The 26,035-nt window shown below is 45.0% G+C and overlaps 1 protein-coding gene across 1 annotated transcript; it reads left to right on the top strand.

The window, feature by feature from the left end:
• Nucleotides 1-26,035, top strand: LOC142653090 (uncharacterized). Its single transcript, XM_075828798.1, has 5 exons — nt 1-84; nt 5,134-5,215; nt 21,758-21,959; nt 22,819-22,913; nt 24,518-26,035. Exons 3-5 carry the CDS (start codon nt 21,776-21,778, stop codon nt 25,631-25,633), a joined length of 1,395 nt encoding a protein of 464 aa, XP_075684913.1. The 5' UTR covers nt 1-84; nt 5,134-5,215; nt 21,758-21,775; the 3' UTR covers nt 25,634-26,035.

The following is a 26,035-nucleotide window of genomic DNA, read 5'->3' on the forward strand; positions in this document are numbered from 1 at the left end:
AGGAAAAAGTCGCGTCTGCCTTGTGGAGATCCCCGTGCTGCACCCCAAACCCTGCGGCCGCCGCACCCCGGGAGCAGAGGTCAGGTGAGGGGGCGGGGGTCAGGGGAGGGGGCACGGAGGGGTAGGACGGTCCTGGGGCAGTTATCAGGGGGCTCAGGACACAGTACACATTGCTGCTGCGTTATCGTCTATTTGTGTGAATTTCTCTACAATTACAAACTAGAAGATGAAGGGTTAAAAAGGGCCCGCAGAAGTCTCTTGTACCGTAGATACATTGTAACTTTTATCAGCCAATCAGCGAGCGGGACAGTCACACGAGTCACCGCTGAGTGGTCGCTATTGGTTACAGACTCAGCGCGTTTAAAATCTGGGAAATCCGAACACCACGTGATCCCTGCACTGCCAGTCTCTATATATATATATATATACAGTAATCCCTGCACTGCCAGTCTCTATATACAGTAATCCCTGCACTGCCAGTCTCTATATACAGTAATCCCTGCACTGCCAGTCTCTATATATACAGTAATCCCTGCACTGCCAGTCTCTATATATACAGTAATCCCTGCACTGCCAGTCTCTATATATACAGTAATCCCTGCACTGCCAGTCTCTATATACAGTAATCCCTGCACTGCCAGTCTCTATATACAGTAATCCCTGCACTGCCAGTCTCTATATATACAGTAATCCCTGCACTGCCAGACTCTATATATACAGTAATCCCTGCACTGCCAGTCTCTGTATACAGTAATCCCTGCACTGCCAGTCTCTAAATATACAGTAATTCCTGCTCTGCCAGTCTCTGTATACAGTAATCCCTGCACTGCCAGTCTATATATACGGTAATCCCTGCACTGCCAGTCTCTGTATATACAGTAATCCCTGCACTGCCAGTCTCTGTATACAGTAATCCCTGCACTGCCAGTCTCTATATATACAGTAATCCCTGCACTGCCAGTCTCTGTATACAGTAATCCCTGCACTGCCAGTCTCTATATATACAGTAATCCCTGCACTGCCAGTCTCTGTATACAGTAATCCCTGCACTGCCAGTCTATATATACGGTAATCCCTGCACTGCCAGTCTCTGTATATACAGTAATCCCTGCACTGCCAGTCTATATATATATACAGTAATCCCTGCACTGCTAGTCTCTATATACAGTAATCCCTGCACTGCCAGTCTCTATATATACAGTAATCCCTGCACTGCTAGTCTCTATATATACAGTAATCCTTGCACTGCCAGTCTCTATATACAGTAATCCCTGCACTGCCAGTCTCTATATATACAGTAATCCCTGCACTGCCAGTCTCTATATATACAGTAATCCCTGCACTGCCAGTCTCTATATACAGTAATCCCTGCACTGCCAGTCTCTATATACAGTAATCCCTTCACTGCCAGTCCCTATATACGATAATCCCTGTACTGCCAGTCTCTGTATATACAGTAATCCCTGCACTGCCAGTCTCTGTATATACAGTAATCCCTGCACTGCCAGTCTCTATATATACAGTAATCCCTGCACTGCCAGACTCTATATATACAGTAATCCCTGCACTGCCAGTCTCTATATATACAGTAATCCCTGCACTGCCAGTCTCTATATATATACAGTAATCCCTGCACTGCTAGTCTCTATATACAGTAATCCCTGCACTGCCAGTCTCTATATATACAGTAATCCCTGCACTGCTAGTCTCTATATATACAGTAATCCCTGCACTGCTAGTCTCTATATACAGTAATCCCTGCACTGCCAGTCTCTATATATACAGTAATCCCTGCACTGCCAGTCTCTATATATACAGTAATCCCTGCACTGCCAGTCTCTATATACAGTAATCCCTGCACTGCCAGTCTCTATATACAGTAATCCCTGCACTGCCAGTCTCTGTATATACAGTAATCCCTGCACTGCCAGTCTCTGTATATACAGTAATCCTTGCACTGCCAGTCTCTATATATATATATATATATACAGTAATCCCTGCACTGCCAGTCTCTATATACAGTAATCCCTGCACTGCCAGTCTCTATATATACAGTAATCCCTGCACTGCCAGTCTATATATACAATAATCCCTGCACTGCCAGTCTCTGTATACAGTAATCCCTGCACTGCCAGTCTCTATATATACAGTAATCCCTGCACTGCCAGTCTCTGTATACAGTAATCCCTGCACTGCCAGTCTATATATACAGTAATCCCTGCACTGCCAGTCTCTGTATATACAGTAATCCCTGGCACTGCCAGTCTCTGTATATACAGTAATCCCTGCACTGCCAGTCTCTATATATACACACACAGTAATCCCTGCACTGCTAGTCTATATATACAGTAATCCCTGTATACTGTATACTGCCCGGCCCCTGTATATACATCACACGTGGCACTGCCAGCCTCTGTATACTGCCCGGCTCCTGTATATACATCACACGTGGCACTGCCAGCCTCTGTATACTGCCCGGCTCCTGTATGTACATCACACGTGGCACTGCCAGCCTCTGTATACTGCCCGGCTCCTGTATATACATCACACGTGGCACTGCCAGCCTCTGTATACTGCCCGGCTCCTGTATATATATCACACGTGGCACTGCCAGCCTCTGTATACTGCCCGGCCCCTGTATATACATCACACATGGCACTGCCCTCCTCTGTATACTGCCCGGCTCCTGTATATACATCACACGTGGCACTGCCAGCCTCTGTATACTGCCCGGCTCCTGTATATATATCACACGTGCCACTGCCAGCCTCTGTATACAGCCCGGCTCCTGTATATACATCACACGTGGCACTGCCAGCCTCTGTATACTGCCCGGCCCCTGTATATACATCACACATGGCACTGCCCTCCTCTGTATACTGCCCGGCTCCTGTATATACATCACACGTGGCACTGCCAGCCTCTGTATACTGCCCGGCTCCTGTATGTACATCACACGTGGCACTGCCAGCCTCTGTATACTGCCCGGCTCCTGTGTATACATCACACGTGGCACTGCCAGCCTCTGTATACTGCCCGGCTCCTGTATGTACATCACACGTGGCACTGCCAGCCTCTGTATACTGCCCGGCTCCTGTGTATACATCACACGTGGCACTGCCAGCCTCTGTATACTGCCCGGCTCCTGTATGTACATCACACGTGGCACTGCCAGCCTCTGTATACTGCCCGGCTCCCGTATGTACATCACACGTGGCACTGCCAGCCTCTGTATACTGCCCGGCTTCTGTATATACATCACACACATGGCACTGCCAGCCTCTGTATACTGCCCGGCTCCTGTATATACATCACACATGGCACTGCCAGCCTCTCTATACTGCCCGGCTCCTGTATATACATCACACGTGGCACTGCCAGCCTCTGTATACTGCCCGGCTCCTGTATATACATCACACATGGCACTGCCAGCCTCTGTATACTGCCCGGCTCCTGTATGTACATCACACGTGGCACTGCCAGCCTCTGTATACTGCCCGGCTCCTGTATATACATCACACGTGGCACTGCCAGCCTCTGTATACTGCCCGGCTCCTGTATATATATCACACGTGGCACTGCCAGCCTCTGTATACTGCCCGGCCCCTGTATATACATCACACATGGCACTGCCCTCCTCTGTATACTGCCCGGCTCCTGTATATACATCACACGTGGCACTGCCAGCCTCTGTATACTGCCTGGCTCCTGTATATACATCACACGTGGCACTGCCAGCCCCTGTATACTGCCCGGCACCTGTATATACATCACACGTGGCACTGCCAGCCTCTGTATACTGCCCGGCTCCTGTATGTACATCACACGTGGCACTGCCAGCCTCTGTATACTGCCCGGCTCCTGTGTATACATCACACGTGGCACTGCCAGCCTCTGTATACTGCCCGGCTCCTGTATGTACATCACACGTGGCACTGCCAGCCTCTGTATACTGCCCGGCTCCTGTATGTACATCACACGTGGCACTGCCAGCCTCTGTATACTGCCCGGATCCTGTATGTACATCACACGTGGCACTGCCAGCCTCTGTATACTGCCCGGCTCCTGCGTATACATCACACGTGGCACTGCCAGCCTCTGTATACTGCCCGGCTTCTGTATATACATCACACACATGGCACTGCCAGCCTCTGTATACTGCCCGGCTCCTGTATATACATCACACATGGCACTGCCAGCCTCTGTATACTGCCCGGCTCCTGTATATACATCACACGTGGCACTGCCAGCCTCTGTATACTGCCGGCTCCTGTAAATACATCACACATGGCACTGCCAGCCTCTGTATACTGCCCGGCTCCTGTATATACATCACACGTGGCACTGCCAGCCTCTGTATACTGCCTGGCTCCTGTATATACATCACACGTGGCACTGCCAGCCCCTGTATACTGCCCGGCTCCTGTATATACATCACACGTGGCACTGCCAGCCTCTGTATACTGCCCGGCTCCTGTATTTACATCACACGTGGCACTGCCAGCCTCTGTATACTGCCCGGCTCCTGTGTATACATCACACGTGGCACTGCCAGCCTCTGTATACTGCCAGGCTCCTGTATGTACATCACACGTGGCACTGCCAGCCTCTGTATACTGCCCGGCTCCTGTATGTACATCACACGTGGCACTGCCAGCCTCTGTATACTGCCCGGATCCTGTATGTACATCACACGTGGCACTGCCAGCCTCTGTATGCTGCCCGGCTCCTGTATATACATCACACATGGCACTGCCAGCCTCTGTATACTGCCCGGCTTCTGTATATACATCACACACATGGCACTGCCAGCCTCTGTATACTGCCCGGCTCCTGTATATACATCACACATGGCACTGCCAGCCTCTGTATACTGCCCGGCTCCTGTATATACATCACACGTGGCACTGCCAGCCTCTGTATACTGCCCGGCTCCTGTATATACATCACACATGGCACTGCCAGCCTCTGTATACTGCCCGGCTCCTGTATATACATCACACACATGGCACTGCCAGCCTCTGTATACTGCCCGGCTCCTGTATATACCAGGCGGGGGGAGGGGAGCTCTGGGTGGCGGTTATATTGGGGGCGGTTACTGTTTGTTTACACTTTCACTTTCATTTCTTGAAGGAAAAAGTCGCGTCTGCCTTGTGGAGATCCCCGTGCTGCACCCCAAACCCTGCGGCCGCCGCACCCCGGGAGCAGAGGTCAGGTGAGGGGGCGGGGGTCAGGGGAGGGGGCACGGAGGGGTAGGACGGTCCTGGGGCAGTTATCAGGGGGCTCAGGACACAGTACACATTGCTGCTGCGTTATCGTCTATTTGTGTGAATTTCTCTACAATTACAAACTAGAAGATGAAGGGTTAAAAAGGGCCCGCAGAAGTCTCTTGTACTGTAGATACATTGTAACTTTTATCAGCCAATCAGCGAGCGGGACAGTCACACGAGTCACCGCTGAGTGGTCGCTATTGGTTACAGACTCAGCGCGTTTAAAATCTGGGAAATCCGAACACCACGTGATCCCTGCACTGCCAGTCTCTATATATATATATATATACAGTAATCCCTGCACTGCCAGTCTCTATATACAGTAATCCCTGCACTGCCAGTCTCTATATACAGTAATCCCTGCACTGCCAGTCTCTATATATATATATATATACAGTAATCCCTGCACTGCCAGTCTCTATATACAGTAATCCCTGCACTGCCAGTCTCTATATACAGTAATCCCTGCACTGCCAGTCTCTATATATACAGTAATCCCTGCACTGCCAGTCTCTATATATACAGTAATCCCTGCACTGCCAGTCTCTATATATACAGTAATCCCTGCACTGCCAGTCTCTATATACAGTAATCCCTGCACTGCCAGTCTCTATATACAGTAATCCCTGCACTGCCAGTCTCTATATATACAGTAATCCCTGCACTGCCAGACTCTATATATACAGTAATCCCTGCACTGCCAGTCTCTGTATACAGTAATCCCTGCACTGCCAGTCTCTATATATACAGTAATCCCTGCACTGCCAGTCTCTGTATACAGTAATCCCTGCACTGCCAGTCTATATATACGGTAATCCCTGCACTGCCAGTCTCTGTATATACAGTAATCCCTGCACTGCCAGTCTCTGTATACAGTAATCCCTGCACTGCCAGTCTCTATATATACAGTAATCCCTGCACTGCCAGTCTGTATACAGTAATCCCTGCACTGCCAGTCTCTATATATACAGTAATCCCTGCACTGCCAGTCTCTGTATACAGTAATCCCTGCACTGCCAGTCTATATATACGGTAATCCCTGCACTGCCAGTCTCTGTATATACAGTAATCCCTGCACTGCCAGTCTATATATATATACAGTAATCCCTGCACTGCTAGTCTCTATATACAGTAATCCCTGCACTGCCAGTCTCTATATATACAGTAATCCCTGCACTGCTAGTCTCTATATATACAGTAATCCTTGCACTGCCAGTCTCTATATACAGTAATCCCTGCACTGCCAGTCTCTATATATACAGTAATCCCTGCACTGCCAGTCTCTATATATACAGTAATCCCTGCACTGCCAGTCTCTATATACAGTAATCCCTGCACTGCCAGTCTCTATATACAGTAATCCCTTCACTGCCAGTCCCTATATACGATAATCCCTGTACTGCCAGTCTCTGTATATACAGTAATCCCTGCACTGCCAGTCTCTGTATATACAGTAATCCCTGCACTGCCAGTCTCTATATATACAGTAATCCCTGCACTGCCAGACTCTATATATACAGTAATCCCTGCACTGCCAGTCTCTATATATACAGTAATCCCTGCACTGCCAGTCTCTATATATACAGTAATCCCTGCACTGCTAGTCTCTATATACAGTAATCCCTGCACTGCCAGTCTCTATATATACAGTAATCCCTGCACTGCTAGTCTCTATATATACAGTAATCCCTGCACTGCTAGTCTCTATATACAGTAATCCCTGCACTGCCAGTCTCTATATATACAGTAATCCCTGCACTGCCAGTCTCTATATATACAGTAATCCCTGCACTGCCAGTCTCTATATACAGTAATCCCTGCACTGCCAGTCTCTATATACAGTAATCCCTGCACTGCCAGTCTCTGTATATACAGTAATCCCTGCACTGCCAGTCTCTGTATATACAGTAATCCTTGCACTGCCAGTCTCTATATATATATATATATATATATACAGTAATCCCTGCACTGCCAGTCTCTATATACAGTAATCCCTGCACTGCCAGTCTCTATATATACAGTAATCCCTGCACTGCCAGTCTATATATACAATAATCCCTGCACTGCCAGTCTCTGTATACAGTAATCCCTGCACTGCCAGTCTCTATATATACAGTAATCCCTGCACTGCCAGTCTCTGTATACAGTAATCCCTGCACTGCCAGTCTATATATACAGTAATCCCTGCACTGCCAGTCTCTGTATATACAGTAATCCCTGGCACTGCCAGTCTCTGTATATACAGTAATCCCTGCACTGCCAGTCTCTATATATACACACACAGTAATCCCTGCACTGCTAGTCTATATATACAGTAATCCCTGCACTGCCAGTCTCTATATATACAGTAATCCCTGGCACTGCCAGTCTCTATATATACACAGTAATCCCTGCATTGCCAGTCTATATATATATACAGTAATCGCTGGCACTGCCAGTCTCTATATATACAGTAATCCCTGCACTGCCAGTCTCTATATACAGTAATCCCTGCACTACCAGTCTCTATATACAGTAATCCCTGCACTGCCAGTCTCTATATATACAGTAATCCCTGCACTGCCAGTCTCTATATATACAGTAATCCCTGCACTGCCAGTCTCTATATATACAGTAATCCCTGCACTGCCAGTCTCTATATATACAGTAATCCCTGCACTGCCAGTCTCTATATATACAGTAATCCCTGCACTGCCAGTCTCTCTATATACAGTAATCCCTGCACTGCCAGTCTCTATATACAGTAATCCCTGCACTGCCAGTCTATATATATACAGTAATCCCTGCACTGCTAGTCTCTATATATACAGTAATCCCTGCACTGCCAGTCTCTATATACAGTAATCCCTGCACTGCCAGTCTCTATATATACAGTAATCCCTGCACTGCCAGTCTCTATATATACAGTAATCCCTGCACTGCCAGTCTATATATACAGTAATCCCTGCACTGCCAGTCTCTGTATATACAGTAATCCCTGGCACTGCCAGTCTCTGTATATACAGTAATCCCTGCACTGCCAGTCTCTATATATACACACACAGTAATCCCTGCACTGCTAGTCTATATATACAGTAATCCCTGCACTGCCAGTCTCTATATATACAGTAATCCCTGGCACTGCCAGTCTCTATATATACACAGTAATCCCTGCATTGCCAGTCTATATATATATACAGTAATCGCTGGCACTGCCAGTCTCTATATATACAGTAATCCCTGCACTGCCAGTCTCTATATACAGTAATCCCTGCACTACCAGTCTCTATATACAGTAATCCCTGCACTGCCAGTCTCTATATATACAGTAATCCCTGCACTGCCAGTCTCTATATATACAGTAATCCCTGCACTGCCAGTCTCTATATACAGTAATCCCTGCACTACCAGTCTCTATATACAGTAATCCCTGCACTGCCAGTCTCTATATATACAGTAATCCCTGCACTGCCAGTCTCTATATATACAGTAATCCCTGCACTGCCAGTCTCTATATATACAGTAATCCCTGCACTGCCAGTCTCTATATATACAGTAATCCCTGCACTGCCAGTCTCTATATACAGTAATCCCTGCACTACCAGTCTCTATATACAGTAATCCCTGCACTGCCAGTCTCTATATACAGTAATCCCTGCACTGCCAGTCTATATATATACAGTAATCCCTGCACTGCTAGTCTCTATATATACAGTAATCCCTGCACTGCCAGTCTCTATATACAGTAATCCCTGCACTGCCAGTCTCTATATATACAGTAATCCCTGCACTGCCAGTCTCTATATATACAGTAATCCCTGCACTGCCAGTCTCTATATATACAGTAATCCCTGCACTGCCAGTCTCTATATACAGTAATCCCTGCACTACCAGTCTCTATATACAGTAATCCCTGCACTGCCAGTCTCTATATACAGTAATCCCTGCACTGCCAGTCTCTATATATACAGTAATCCCTGCACTGCCAGTCTCTATATATACAGTAATCCCTGCACTGCCAGTCTCTATATACAGTAATCCCTGCACTACCAGTCTCTATATACAGTAATCCCTGCACTGCCAGTCTCTATATACAGTAATCCCTGCACTGCCAGTCTATATATATACAGTAATCCCTGCACTGCTAGTCTCTATATATACAGTAATCCCTGCACTGCCAGTCTCTATATACAGTAATCCCTGCACTGCCAGTCTCTATATACAGTAATCCCTGCACTGCCAGTCTCTATATATACAGTAATCCCTGCACTGCCAGTCTCTATATATACAGTAATCCCTGCACTGCCAGTCTCTATATATACAGTAATCCCTGCACTGCCAGTCTCTATATACAGTAATCCCTGCACTACCAGTCTCTATATACAGTAATCCCTGCACTGCCAGTCTCTATATACAGTAATCCCTGCACTGCCAGTCTATATATATACATACAGTAATCCCTGCACTGCTAGTCTCTATATATACAGTAATCCCTGCACTGCCAGTCTCTATATACAGTAATCCCTGCACTGCCAGTCTCTATGTACAGTAATCCCTGCACTGCCAGTCTCTATGTACAGTAATCCCTGCACTGCCAGTCTCTATATATACAGTAATCCCTGCACTGCCAGTCTCTATATATACAGTAATCCCTGCACTGCCAGTCTCTATATATACAGTAATCCCTGCACTGCCAGTCTCTATATATACAGTAATCCCTGCACTGCCAGTCTCTATATACAGTAATCCCTGCACTACCAGTCTCTATATACAGTAATCCCTGCACTGCCAGTCTCTATATACAGTAATCCCTGCACTGCCAGTCTATATATATACAGTAATCCCTGCACTGCTAGTCTCTATATATACAGTAATCCCTGCACTGCCAGTCTCTATATACAGTAATCCCTGCACTGCCAGTCTCTATATATACAGTAATCCCTGCACTGCCAGTCTCTATATATACAGTAATCCCTGCACTGCCAGTCTCTATATACAGTAATCCCTGCACTACCAGTCTCTATATACAGTAATCCCTGCACTGCCAGTCTCTATATACAGTAATCCCTGCACTGCCAGTCTCTATATATACAGTAATCCCTGCACTGCCAGTCTCTATATATACAGTAATCCCTGCACTGCCAGTCTCTATATACAGTAATCCCTGCACTACCAGTCTCTATATACAGTAATCCCTGCACTGCCAGTCTCTATATACAGTAATCCCTGCACTGCCAGTCTATATATATACAGTAATCCCTGCACTGCTAGTCTCTATATATACAGTAATCCCTGCACTGCCAGTCTCTATATACAGTAATCCCTGCACTGCCAGTCTCTATATACAGTAATCCCTGCACTGCCAGTCTCTATATATACAGTAATCCCTGCACTGCCAGTCTCTATATATACAGTAATCCCTGCACTGCCAGTCTCTATATATACAGTAATCCCTGCACTGCCAGTCTCTATATACAGTAATCCCTGCACTACCAGTCTCTATATACAGTAATCCCTGCACTGCCAGTCTCTATATACAGTAATCCCTGCACTGCCAGTCTCTATATATACAGTAATCCCTGCACTGCCAGTCTCTATATACAGTAATCCCTGCACTGCCAGTCTCTATGTACAGTAATCCCTGCACTGCCAGTCTCTATGTACAGTAATCCCTGCACTGCCAGTCTCTGTATATACAGTAATCCCTGCACTGCCAGTCTCTATATATACAGTAATCCCTGCACTGCCAGTCTCTATATATACAGTAATCCCTGCACTGCCAGTCTATATATACAGTAATCCCTGCACTGCCAGTCTCTATATACAGTAATCCCTGCACTGCCAGTCTCTATGTACAGTAATCCCTGCACTGCCAGTCTCTATGTACAGTAATCCCTGCACTGCCAGTCTCTATGTATTGTCGCTGCAGAATTTAGTATGTCCGTTAACGTTGGACATTATCTGCATTTGTCTATGAGCTCCAAATTAGTGAATGTCTCTCAATGGTGGATCTGAGAGAGGCCGGCCGGAGAGACCATGACACGCAGCTTCAGTGTTCAAATGATCTCTGCCCTAGGGGGCGGATCCATCTTTATTTATAGGAAAATGAGAGTAGGCGGTGACCTTGTACTTGCAAACATAAACATTCTATATATGGTAATATCCCAAAACTCCACATATGGTATAATGACAGGAAAGGTGTAGGCTTTGGTTTCAGCCAATCAGCTACAATATGATAATGACTCTGATTCAGCCAATAAGAATTATATCAATGCATTATAATAATTCTTCACCCTCCAAGCCCCCGGTGGCCTGAACCTTGTCCCATGGGAAGGACACACATTTCAGATACACAAGATAATTTGTCTCCTTCTTATCTCACTAGAGAATGGAGACTGCAGAGAAGTTTAAATTAATTAAACAGAGGCCTGAATCCAAGGCTGACCTATGGTAAACAACGTCATTGTCCATTCGGCCAAGGCTATTTGATCTGCTCCTTAAAAGAGTAATAAAACATTCAATTCAAGAACACAACATAGAATTGCTTCAGGACACTGCTGATATTTACTTTTTACTTATTAACCTCAAGATGGCTCCTTCAGGCCAAAAGATAGATTCCAATGATCCAAAATGGATGCCGACCATACAAGATGGAGTCCATGCAAAATGTTATCTTTGAAACCTATTCTAATCACTTTCACAAAAGCAATATATGTTCACACATATAAAGATAATTTAAAATATTTTTGACAATTCCCTTCTTTTGAACATAAATTTGCTTAGCCATGTATTCGAATATTCACCCGAGATTACGTTCTGGCTAGATCCCCTAGACCAGGGCACCTCTTTATGCCATTCACCTCGAGATGAATACTCAGGATACGTGTCTAGCAATAGGTGAGTGCACAGCGTTACATACTGTACACACCTGAAGAGTTAGGGAGTTACAGGTTTCACAATTCGGGCAATACCATCTATCTTGGTGGTTTTCTACGGCTTGACAGATGACTTTATCAGGTATGGAAGCATTTAGTGTCACGTAAACAGGTGGCTCTGAATGTTTCCTCCCACCTCGGTTCTTAGGGTGGTGGGTGGTCTGGACCTCATTCACTTTTATATCCTGTGCTGTTTTCTTAACTGCTGATACTTTTGCAATAAAACATGTTACAAGTTTAAACATAAAATATCTCTATCTAAGTAGCTGGTTGTGGTCTGGCTCGGGTACATACTCATGGTCTCCTGGGTGGCAACCACTTATATGCTTTACAACCACATATATGACATACATGTTGGGTGAAGCACATCCCTGGAGTGATGAAACTCCTGCAATCCAGGAGGACAAGATCATGTCCCGTTCGGTGGCATTCATCGATGCCCCCCCTTTATCAGTTAGATTACCTCGTGTTACACCCTCTAGACCCTGCGTCATCCATTTTCTAGCTGTCTCGGAACACTAGGAGCTGCCAGTTGCTCTTATCCCCAGACTGTACATATTCTGTGTCTCTTCCCTCACAGCCGGTGAGGTTTACAGCATCAAACAACATGTCATTTTTATTAACCTGACCCATGTTTACACATCACACACTGTCATTGGGGTAACATCTAATCATGGACGGCGGTATTCCTGGCCTGAGATCTGTTTTCCGCAGCGCTTCCCTCTTTGAATATCTTACACGGGTAAACAGCCAGGGAACCAATGCCCCCCCCCCCCCCCCCGCCCCCGCTGCTATTACACGAAGGACAACTCCAGGAGAGTGAGGGTTAAGCGCTAGAGAAAAGAGATGGGACTGCAAGGCCAAGGCAATAACTTCATCTATCTTCCCATATGGCATAGTTTCTGAATGGAGACATATACAATAGTCCAGCAATTTAGTCAATACTGGTATCACTTGATGTTTGATAAACTTGTCATTAAACTCTTCTTCTAGCTCATCATTTAGACAATAGGTAAAGTAGAGATGACAGAGAAGATGGCGGTCAGCCGGAGCTTGACGAGACCCACAGTTCATCGTGATTGAGGACCTGTCAGCAGTGACCGGCGTGTCCAAGTTCTTTCCTTCCAATGTAACGGATGTGGAAGTTGTGAGCAGGACTTGGTACGGACGTCACAGTGCGGCTGTGGTGCTTTACGGTGTCTTTTTAAACACGCCCAGTCCCCGGCTGTAAACAATGTCCTCCTATCACTTAGGATCTGGAATGGAATCATAAACATATTTATACATCTGCGTGAGCTGTTTCTCCAGAGCTCCCACATAACTGGTGAGGTCAGAGGGCAATGGGCAGGCGCTCAGTCCAGGGTTTATGGGTTTCAGACATGACCTTCTGGATTTTTAACTTCAAGGTCCCATTCAACCTTTCTACCTTCCCACTGCTCTTGGGGTACGGGGTGTGAAAAGCTGCTCTATACCCAGGACCTGCAAGATTTCTTGGAGTATCTTCCAGTAAAGTGAGTTCCTCTATCACTTTCTATTGTCTCAGAGACCCCATATCTACATACCACTTCTGAGAGCAATCTTTTACTTTTGCTGTGGCCCTCGTTACTGTCCACACCTCAGGCCACCTCGAGAACAGATCTACACAGACCGCTACATGTTCATACTGTCCCACCTTTGGTAACTGAGTCAATCTGCAATCGCTGATACGGGTAGTCTGCCTTTACCATATGCCTTTTTGCAACCCGCATAGTTTTGCCTATGTTATGGCGGACACATATCATGCACCTCTGGACAAATCTGGCAGCGGCACTTGCTGAACCCCCGGGGGTACCCACCATTGCACTCATTCCTTCTCTCGACACATGCGTTGGTCCGTGCATTAGTTGGGTTATCATGGGGAAGAGGACTCTGGGTAGGCACATCCTGTTACCCACCTTCCATATTCCATCCTCCCCTTCACTGGCACCTTTTGTCTGCCAATGTTCTTTTTCCTCTTATATGGCTTGACTTTGTAGTCTACTTAATATTATCATGTCTATGGGACCAGATACTATGCTGGTCAAGAATACTACGTCCTCCTCTATGAGGGATATGAGAGCCGCAGCTTTCGCAGCCTTGTCTACTAGTCTATTCCCCCTCGCTTCAGGGGTAGCTTGCATTTTGAGTATACCTACATGCTTTGGCAGTGTCAGAGCCTCAATCAGTTCTCTCACTCTCAACATTATGGGTTTACCCGTGGATCCAGCAAAATCTCTGCTCCCCCGATTAGGCCATAATCATGTGCAATACCAAAAGCATATCTAGAGTCAGTATATATAAATTTACCTTCAGCCAGTCTACACACCTCAGCGAGTACCTCCACCTCCTGTGCTGACACGGAGGATGGGAGTGGTTGTTACTTTATTACCTCTGTTTCGGTGGTGACAGTATATACCCAGTCTTGTAGCATCCTTCATGGTGGTACCTGGAACCATCTACAAAAGAAAAACTCAAAAGCTGGATTAGATATTGGATCCCCTGTTACATTTTCTAATGTTTTCATCTCTATTTTCATTAATTCAATACAATTATGTTGGTGACCTGTGACCTGGGGAATCAAATGTGCTGGGAAACCAACTTCCCACCAGGCTGGAAATTCAGTGTCTACTGTTTCCTGTGACTTATCCCATTCCCTCTCAAGTCTCCCATTGATCATATAACCTTCTCTTCCTCCTCTGTTGAACCCTGCGGAAGCAATGTAGTAGGGTTTAACACTGTAACACTGTACATCAATGTATGGTTCGGTTATCAATACTTTTCAACTGTGGGAGGCTCGGAGGGCACGGCTTCAACTGGGGTTTGGGGCTGTTTGCAAACAATTTTAACAGTCACAGGGGCCACAGACATGCGTCCTACATCTGTTTACCCTGTGCCCAGAAGGAGGACAGGACCACCCTCAATAATACCTGAGGTGTGAGGTCCTCCTCTCAGTGCAATCCCCATAGAGTGCAGCACACACAAAATTTAGCATATCAGTAACTTCAATCTGTCCATCAGACTTATATCCAATGGCAACCTACATTGCTGCAAGGATGTCAGAAACTATAAGATTGACTGGACAGGAATCTGACACCATACACGTGACAACAGCTCCTGTGAATGCTGTCATCTTATTTGCATTTTCATAAAATATATTCCCAATATATGTGTGTGTGTGTGTGTGTGTGTGTGTGTGTGTGTGTGTGTGTGTGTGTGTGTGTGTGTGTGTGTGTGTGTGTCATGTGTATATACCATCATTAAACAGAAAGGATACTCTTATAAATTAATAAGAGGTTTGCAAAATATTTCTTTCCTTAATTAGTTTATGTCAATTATTAAATAAACCAATCTATTAAGACAAATGATGAAACATATCGTGCACTATATGTGTCATCATATGCCAATAGAAACTTTTCATATCAAATAATAATAACCTAAAATGTAACAATGAGATAAAAAAATATTTCTTGTCGAATCACTTATCATGTGGTGATTTCAAAGAAACCATTTCCCTTTAAAAAAAGTTCAGCGCACACCAGTCACTCACACACCAGTCACTCACACACCAGTCACTCACACACCAGTCACTCACACACCAGTCACTCACACACCAGTCACTCACACACCAGTCACTCACACACCAGTCACTCACACACCAGTCACTCACACACCAGTCACTCACACACCAGTCACTCACACACCAGTCACACACACACCAGTCACTCACACACCAGTCACTCACACACACCAGTCACTCACACACCAGTCACTCACACACCAGTCACTCACACACCAGTCACTCACACACCAGTCACTCACACACCAGTCACTCACACACCAGTCACTCACACACCAGTCACTCACACACCAGTCACTCACACACCAGTCACTCACACACCAGTCACTCACACACCAGTCACTCACACACCAGTCACTCACACACCAGTCACTCACACACCGGCCACTCACACACCGGCCACTCACAATACCAGCTGTTCCCAGACACTCTCAGTGCTGAGAATCCAATCTCACACGTGTATACCTTATGTGTGTACCTTTGGTAAAACAAGTATATAACTAGAGTGACTGTGTATAAACTCCTAATCTTGGATTATTCATCCAATGAACTATAATCTTCATTTAGTAATGCGCATCATATTAAATTTAAATATGAATGACGTTTTTCATTGTGGACGACACATAAAACACAAATAACATAACATATAACATATAAACATAAAACATATAATACTCAATCCTGTGTTCTTATCAGGCTTTTTTTTCCTCTTAATCTTTAAGTTACAGTTCTTATTTTGCACTAAATGTGCACTTTCTGCAGACACAGCTAAACTACAGATAACAGAGAATGTAGCATTAACCCCTTACTAGCCAAAACTTATGAGCTACAAGGTCAAAATGTCACCATGTGCTCCTGTCAATCAATGACCAAACATCCTCACGTTAACACACGTTATTCTCTTATCATTAGTTCTATTACCAACAGAAAAAATGGGACATAGATATCAAAACCACAAAAAAAGGCCAAACTTACTAGGTAGGTGGGTGGGTGACAACCCGTTCCCATCAGGACGCAGACGGGTCAAAGAATGCTGCAGAAGGAGTGTGCATTAAATAGTGATAGCCCCTCCCACTAGTCTTGAGGGGAGTGGCGGACTAAGTGCTCAAAGGTGTGCGATAAATGAGTGTCAGTGTAGTGCTAGGGTGTGAATGGATGGTAAAAAATAAATATGTATGTATGAAAGTGTCAGAACTGTGTAATAATGTAATAAAAATAAATAAATGTGATGAATAGGGGTCAGTGCTGTGAATAGTACATGGGGTGTCAGTACTATGTGTAATACGTGGAGGGATAATGTGCTGGTCGTCAGGCATGGCGTATCTTGCCGAATAACAGCCTATTTGTAACGCCGCTAGTGTTAGCTAAAGCGGGCTGCTCTGCATTCCAAACCAAACGCCAGCACATCATGCCCTCCCAGCATATAAGACCCGGCTGCGTCCTGAAAAAAAGTGTAGTATACGTAGTAAGAAATATCCATGAAACATGGGGTATTAGTTGTTATTTTGGCCAAAATACGCAAAGCTCGCAACCCAACGTCAAGGGTCCCCAGTGCCTTGCGAGTCCCTAACCAGAACTTTTCATTCCTAATTTAAAAACAAACAGAAAAAATGGGACATAGATATCAAAACCACAAAAAAAGGCCAAACTTACTAGGTAGGTGGGTGGGCGCTTTAGCTAACACTAGCGGCGTTACAAATAGGCTGTTATTCGGCAAGATACGCCATGCCTGACGACCAGCACATTATCCCTCCACGTATTACACATAGTACTGACACCCCATGTACTATTCACAGCACTGACCCCTATTCATCACATTTATTTATTTTTATTACATTATTACACAGTTCTGACACTTTCATACATACATATTTATTTTTTACCATCCATTCACACCCTAGCACTACACTGACACTCATTTATCGCACACCTTTGAGCACTTAGTTCGCCACTCCCCTCAAGACTAGTGGGAGGGGCTATCACTATTTAATGCACACTCCTTCTGCAGCATTCTTTGACCCGTCTGCGTCCTGATGGGAACGGGTTGTCACCCACCCACCTACCTAGTAAGTTTGGCCTTTTTTTGTGGTTTTCATTAGTTCTATTAGTCTAACACGGTTACTATAGATTAACAATATCTTGTTAGACATTCCATGCAATTATTAAAATGACTGTTAAATAAACCAAAAAGGAAAAAGATTTACAGTAAAGTTTAAAACGTCTTGGAAAACTCCTATAACGAGAGGAAATGTCATTAGTGACAATTTAGGACAGATGATATATAGAATATTCCAACAACCAGATCTGGATAGAAATCCATAAGAATCTTCACTATATCAATCTCACTTCTTCTACAATCCGGGGTCATTACACTTATAATGATCCTATTGGCTTTAACTCTATTTGTAGCCAATTCCTAATCCACGTCTCACTATCTCTCTATCAATAATCCCTAATCCACGTCTCACTATCTCTCTATCAATAATCCCTAATCCACGTCTATCTATCTCTCTATCAATAATCCCTGAACATTTCACCCAATGTTCCCTTTTTAGGAAGTGAAGAGTTAATTTATTCCTTTATGAATTCTGATGACGCCTTTCTCGCTATGTATGGCTAATAACTGATCGCATGTCACCCCTGGAAACCTCTTGTTTCTGTAAGCCTTTGGTTTATAAAGCTGTACATAGAATAATTATATGTTGGCACATTATTTTCTACTAGAATGTCTCTATCTATAGAATTAGACGCTGGTTAATTCTTACTGACAACTGACAACTGTGTTTCCTAGTCTTTTTTTGTTTTTGTCTGGTACATTCAATCACTTCTATCTGTTCTCTGCAACTCTGTCTACTAATCCAGGGCCCATCATCTCTCAAGAAACCATCCCAGCTGGTATAACTGAGGATTCCACTACTCGGACATTCCCGCCTTTTTTGTTATTTTCTCCAGGTTCTTTACTGCACCGTCCCCGCATCGGTTTTCAACAATATCTGCTGCTGTTTGTCCACACCCTGTACCTTGGGTGTTATGCCCCCATTCCCGGCTGGCCAGCACTTTACCTTGGGCATACTTTGAATCAGAAGTCCCCATGCCCTCTGCTAGACTTTCGGCTTTCTTAGTCTGTCAATGAGAATTCCCTAGGCACTCTGCTAACTCCTGTGTTTAGTCTGTCCATAGGGCTCCTCAAAGCACTCTGCTAAATCCTGGGCCTATTTCTAGTCTGTCATGGTGGTTTCCCCCTCACGCGCTCTGCTAAATATTTTAGACTGTCATGGGGTTTACCCCCCCACGCGCTCTGCTAAATATTTTAGACTGTCATGGGGTTTACCCCCTCACGCGCTCTGCTAAATATTTTAGACTGTCATTGGGCAACCACGTCTCTGATCCTGTCTCCTAAACAGCAGCCAAATCACAACTATTGTCAACAAGATCACAATTATTGCAAGTCCCTCGGTGCAGTGTACGTTAACCTACTTTATGTTGTATTTAAAGGGATGGGTGTGATTTATAACTCACTGTCTCAGGGGCCCATGGATATTCCATAAACTTTCTAGTTACAGAGATGTTACTTAATAATCAGCAACTCATACAGTTCGGGCATCCGAGGATTAGCCCACATACGTACTCTTACTTCCGGCCAGGTGCGCCTCCTATGGGTCACAGTCTGGATACGCGAAAGTCCTAACAATCACTTGGGCGGGGATGGTTACCCTTCACTTCTGCAAGGATCAATTTGCAACCTGATCTTAATACATACTAAACCCAGGGGCCGGAGGGAACACTTCGGACAGGCCGTTTAGTGTTTTCTCGGTATTTGGTTGTTTTTGTATGATTTGGGATCAGAAAACAAACGCTCCCTTATCTCAGCCTCTCACAGATACACTCACAGATTCATTTCTACTCACACACCTATTCCTATAATTCATACATACAACTCATAGACAAATGGTGTTCATGGTTCCCAAATAGTCAAAAGAGACAATACCTGGACGGCAGCTAAAACAAGAGAGAAGTGCACAGTAAGAATAACATTTCTTACTCACCGGTTTTGTGTGCAGTTCTCCGTTATCTTAGCCGTCATCCACCTTCGATTGTCGCCTTCGATCTGTGTTGAGAATCCCGGACAAGAGCCCCCAAGTAATGTCGCTGCAGAATTTAGTATGTCCGTTAACGTTGGACATTATCTGCATTTGTCTATGAGCTCCAAATTAGTGAATGTCTCTCAATGGTGGATCTGAGAGAGGCCGGCCGGAGAGAGACCATGACACGCAGCTTCAGTGTTCAAACAGTCTCTGCCCTAGGGGGCGGATCCATCTTTATTTATAGGAAAATGAGAGTAGGCGGTAACCTTGTACTTGCAAACATAAACATTCTATATATGGTAATATCCCAAAACTCCACATATGGTATAATGACAGGAAAGGTGTAGGCTTTGGTTTCAGCCAATCATCTACAATATGATAATGACTCTGATTCAGCCAATAAGAATTATATCAATGCATTATAATAATTCTTCACCCTCCAAGCCCCCGGTGGCCTGAACCTTGTCCCATGGGAAGACACACATTTCAGATACACAAGTTAATTTGTCTCCTTCTTATCTCACTAGAGAATGGAGACTGCAGAGAAGTTTAAATTAATTAAACAGAGGCCTGAATCCAAGGCTGACTTATGGTAAACAGTGTCATTGTCCATTCGGCCAAGGTTATTTGATCTGCTCCTTAAAAGAGTAATAAAACATTCAATTCAAGAACACAACATAGAATTGCTTCAGGACGCTGCTGATATTTACTTTTTACTTATTAACCTCAAGATGGCTCCTTCAGGCCAAAAGATGGATTCCAACGATCCAAAATGAATGCCGACCATACAAGATGGAGTCCATGCAAAATGTTATCTTTGAAACCTATTCTAATCACTTTCACAAAAGCAATATATGTTCACACATATAAAGATAATTAAAAATATTTTTGACAATATATATATATATACAGTAATCCCTGCACTGCCCGGCAGTCAGGAGGGTCATAGAGGGGAGCTCAGTGTCTTTTGGGAGGGGGAGCCATTGGCTGGGACTGCGGGTGATCTGAGTGTTATCCAGTCCTGTTCATTGGAGGATGAAATGTTCTGCAAATTTCTAATAGACTTTTGTGTTTCCATACCGCACTATTTCAAGATTTCTGCTTGCGATCAGTGAATGAGAATTTTCTCTTTTTTATACCCAGATTCTGAAAACACATCCTGGCCTAACACTTTGCTACAATTGTATCTAGTCTGGACTATCCGCACTGATACTATCACTCTCACTGGATACACACAAAGCGGAAAACCAGGAGAGGCTTCACAGGTGCCTGGAGCGGGCCGGTGCACTGATACATTGTAACAAACCGGACAGGAGGGAGATGTGTGTTGCGCTCACAGGGTATTGTCTAGACTGGATACAATGGTAACACATTATCAGCTGTGTGACCAGGACAAGGCCACGATGCGTTTTCAGCCTCCAGATGTAAACAAGAATGTCTCCATTCACTGACAGAATGCATGTAGACATCATGGTCAATGCTGGGTTTTATTAAAGGGATAGTCCAGTTTAGAAAACCTGTTCTCATATTAGGGAATTGTGAAATAATAGGGGGGGGGGGTCCTCTGTTCAGGATCCTCATCTCTCGGTCAGAGTAGAGAGCGGTTACATAGAGCGTCTCTCCCTCTGGAGGATCCGTCCTGTATTACACACACAACACATTGATATGAATGGACACTGTGTAATGCTTCATTTCTCCTGTGGTGGCGCTGCAGGGAAACTGAACACTTACTGCCAGGTTTCCCCGCAGATCACAGGTGATCACTGATCTCTGGGGGTCCCAGCAGGAGGACACTGTGTCATCAGTTTATTGTCAAGGCATCATTTTAAGAAGTAGGGATTGTCCACAGCGGAGACCCCCTTTAATGTAGCTATATCTCTATTTGTAAACCAGGTCACACCCGCCGCTCTCATGGCTGACAGACGAGTTATAGAAGTATCCGGTCTCCCCGGTCGCCTCTACGATGAGGATTTTGTCAGAGATCAGCTTTTAATGTACTTTCTGCGGCCCAGACATGGCGGGGGATGTGATGTCACTGTGAATTACCCCACACAGGAGGAGGGCGAGGCGTTACTGGTGTTTGAAGACGAGAAAGGTGATTTATTATTTGCTAATTAAGTTTTAGGTTTGGATTTTCCACCGATTGATGAACCGAAAACTTTACATTTATGTCACTGCAGAAAACGTTACAGAAACAGCAATGCTCTGACCTGAAAGACATTGAAAATCATGGGATGAAAATCAACTTTTGCATAATTTTTGTTATTATTATTACTCCAATGCATATAAAATAAAAAATTAAGCAATTTTGCAAAAAAGTCTTCATTAAAAATGTCTCACCGTTTTGTGTATACAGCTCCTATGCGTCTCCATGGTAACAGACTACAAACAATCTCTGTGTAGTCTGATCCTGCAGTCATACTCCCTTTCATCTGTCCACTATTTTTTGCCGATCTCCAGAATTGATATTAATAGGGGAGATCGGAGTGTGACCGCAGGCTCAGAATGCACAAGGTTTGTTTGTAGTCTGTAACCATGGAGACACATAGTTCTGCATATGACCTGTAGACAGAAAATGTAAAATTTGAAATTAAGAAAATTTATAAAGTTACTTCATTTTATATATTAGATGAACTGGTTGCAAAGATTTACATACCCATTAATGCAAAAATTACCCGGTTGTGCCATGGGTCCATGAAGTGCGGCGCTGCTGGCGTGGTATTATAGCTGCACATGTGGTGCGTTCATGGGTTTTCATGCTCCAGTAATGTTTTGCTCCTCCCACAAAGTTATCAGGACTCCGCCCCCACACTGTCACTGCCTATTAGAAAAATAACCATGAAAAGTGGAGTTCCCCTTTAATTTGCTGTCAGTTATAAAGTATCTTGTAGGGAGATGAGGTGCTGCTGTTTCCACCCCGCGTGACGCACAGAATGTCGCTCATTTTATTATAGTGGCGGAAAGGTTTCTGAGCAGAAAACACACTCTGGAAATAGGCGACAGTGCCCACCCGCTGGAGATGAGGCGCCCGCAGCCTCGCGCCTCACAGGTAAGTCTCCATCAAGCCACTGAGCGCTGCTCTTTTACAAATGAATCCTTACGGCTCGTACAAGTTTATATCTAGTGTAATTCTCTGTATAATCCAGCAATATTCCAATAATCCAGAATCTGCAGACTAAGCTGGATGCTGAATTATTTTCTGGACTATCAGGCATTTCCAAAAGCCCAGGACTCCCTCATCCAGCACCTGATTGTGCCACCCTCTCCCCAATTTTTCTTCTCTGAACAATTGGAATTTTACTGTAAACTTTCTAATATACTTTGTGTTTTCAACCATTTCCAAGATTTCTGCTTGCTGTCAGTGAATGGAAATGTTTTGTTTACATCCTAAGGCTGACACCCTGTCCTGATCTAGTCCTGCTTGCTCACCTGAGTGCTTGTTACAATCCTCTATGAACTAAACACATCAGCAGCACAAGTCTCCTGTCCTGAACCCCAGGCTGATAGCTCTACTACACTGATACATTGTAACAAACCCTCAGCTATGTGATCTGGACTAGGCCAGAAGAGAGTTTCAGCCTTTGAATGTAAATATGAATGTTCCCATCCACTAACAGCAAGCAGAGGTCTTAAAAATGCTGAGGAATTGAAACAAAAAGCCTATTAATCTCTGGTAAAATGGAGCTACTCTGGTCATGTGACATATCAAGGCCGTTACTTTTTCCACTTTGGTGCCTCAAATGCAAGTTTTCGAGGTGCGGTGTGCACTATAAATCTTTAAAAAGGAGCGGTCACCTCCCCTGACATGTCAGTTATAGTAAATAATTCCGAAACATATTCTTTAAACTCTGCATTGTAACATTCCTCTGTTATTACTCCTGGAAATGTATGAATAAGCTGACAACTGGCCGTTACAATTCCCCTTGTCAAAGGGCCATGTCCCTACATAGTTAGACTTTGAGCACTGATTGAACAGTGCCAGACCGCGTAGGGACAAACCCCCCACACCTGTAAATTTAGTCATACATTTATAGGAGGAATAACAGAGGAACGGTACAACCTAGAGTTCTAAGAAAAGATGCTCCAGAATTTGTTATTTTATGGGGAATACAATTATTTACTAAAACAGACATGTCCGGAAAGGCGACTGGTCCTCTATAACGCCTCAGGAATAACAAAATAGCTGTATGTTACTGGGCTGTACCTGAGAAGTAAAGACGCCCATTCTCTGACATCACTTCCTGCTCTGCAGCTATTGGCTGAAGCTGCACCACAGTGACTTCCTGCTGCGCCGCCCCTGCAGGTAATATTGAGAGCTGCTTCCTAGTCCAATCGCAGGAGGAAGCAGCTAAAATAGAGCAGAGACTTTTCAGCATTACCAGCAGGGGGCGGGAAGAGCAGGAAGTATGTGAGGTGCAGCTTCAGCCAATCGCTGCGGAACAGGAAGTGATGTCAGATGGAAATGTCGGTTTTAGCGACTTCTGCTCATTTCCTTTGGTGACAGGGACCTACAGCGCACAGAACACCTCGAAAAACGTACATTTAAAGGGACCAGAATGAATTTTCGGAGTTTGACTTTAAGCTGGAGACTGGATGATCTTCTTTAACCCTTTACTTACATATTCCTCTTTTTAATTGTTTCTTGCTCCGCAGTTCTCCATGCCCGTTAAGACGTCCCTGAACCTGTCGTATTTCAGCAACGTTGCGGAGGTGAAGAAGCTCCTGGAGCGACACCAGATATCCACGTACCACGAGAGCAGCTCGCGACTCAGCATCATAGGGGATTTCTGTGATATGAAAAGATGTCGTCTGGACCTGTATAAGATCCTCCGCAGCCAGAAACCTGTGGATCTGCGATCAGAAGAGAAGGGCAGAAGAGCCCCCCAGAATGATACCCCAACCCTAGACCCCCAATCACCATCATCATCCAGTCCGAGCAGACGACAACCTGAAGGAAGAGGACACTTGGCACAAGATAACGTCACCAGACATCATAAAGACCGTCTTAGTGGCTCAACCCAACATTTATCCCCAACGACAAGTCCTCAGGGGTCACCCTCAAGAGTCAGAGCGCCAACGCCAACACGTGGCCAAAAAGTCCCCAACTCGAAATCACTGTCCCATAGCTTCGCTGTAGACCCCTCAGTCCACAGATACATTCTAACATTTGAAGAAGAGACGATTAAAAACATTCTAAGACCTTATGTTGAAATGAATGACAAATATTGTGAAGGCTTTGCCAGCATCACATTGACCTCGTTGGCGCCGGAGCAACCGGAACGCTTTAAAAAAGCCTGCGATGAAATGACCGAGATCTTTCACCATTACCAGAATCATCTTCGAGCCGATAACATTCAGTTACCGACCAGCCCACGGTTCTCGAATGAAGAAATCAGCGCGGCGATACGGCGGTATTTGCTTAAACGTCGGATCTGTTCGTTTCCAATGGCCGACAGGTCGCTGCTTGTTATCGGCATGTCTGGCGCTATTCTTAACTTTATTCAGGCGTGGAAAGGATCTGGAGGGAGAATGGCAGAAAGTATCATTGCGGAGGCGCTGGGTCCCGGTGCCTCCTCGGTAGGGGTGGAAAGTAGGCACTCCGCTTCAAATAGCAAATACCCCACACAACCCGGGGGGTCCGAGGGAAGGGGGAGAGGGCGTGAGGCCGGACATGATGCCCACGTCAGAGGAAGGGAAAAAAAGCAGGACGTCGCGGGCTCCGCTAGAGGAAAACCCTCCGCTAAAGAGCGACAAGAACCCTGGAAATGACGTCCCGTAATATCGTTATAATGAGCGCACGGCCATATAACGGAGCAGCTGCGGGGACGGCCTCATAGCCAGCAGAGATGCCACCCGTGCCCGGCCCAAGTTGTTGTGGGACCCAAAGGGGCGCCATCTATAGCAAACCCCTCACTATATCACATGATGTAACCGTCTGCTTAAATACATGTAGCAGAGCTAGTGACGTCTTTATTGTAGCAGAGTAGTAGGTGTTCCCTGCAGTCCTATGTAATATTACCTGGTATCTGTGGTGTTACATAGGACTGCAGGGAACATCTCCTACATTATCTGCAGGAAGCAGCAAAATAATAACTTCAATCTTAGTTACTGAATCAAAACAAACGGAGATTCATTAAATTATTTTTTTTCTGTCACTTCTGTTGTCATTTC

The sequence above is a fragment of the Rhinoderma darwinii genome, chromosome 5 (genome assembly GCF_050947455.1).
Source record: "Rhinoderma darwinii isolate aRhiDar2 chromosome 5, aRhiDar2.hap1, whole genome shotgun sequence".
NCBI lineage: Eukaryota > Metazoa > Chordata > Amphibia > Anura > Rhinodermatidae > Rhinoderma > Rhinoderma darwinii.

Excerpts from the sequence above, each read along its gene's own strand:
- LOC142653090 (XM_075828798.1), top strand. The coding sequence starts at position 21,776 with ATGGCTGACAGACGAGTTATAGAAGTATCCGGTCTCCCCGGTCGCCTC. Across the intron at positions 21,960-22,818 it reads GGTGTTTGAAGACGAGAAAG|TGGCGGAAAGGTTTCTGAGC; the intron begins GTGATTTATTAT and ends ATTTTATTATAG. Across the intron at positions 22,914-24,517 it reads CGCAGCCTCGCGCCTCACAG|TTCTCCATGCCCGTTAAGAC; the intron begins GTAAGTCTCCAT and ends CTTGCTCCGCAG.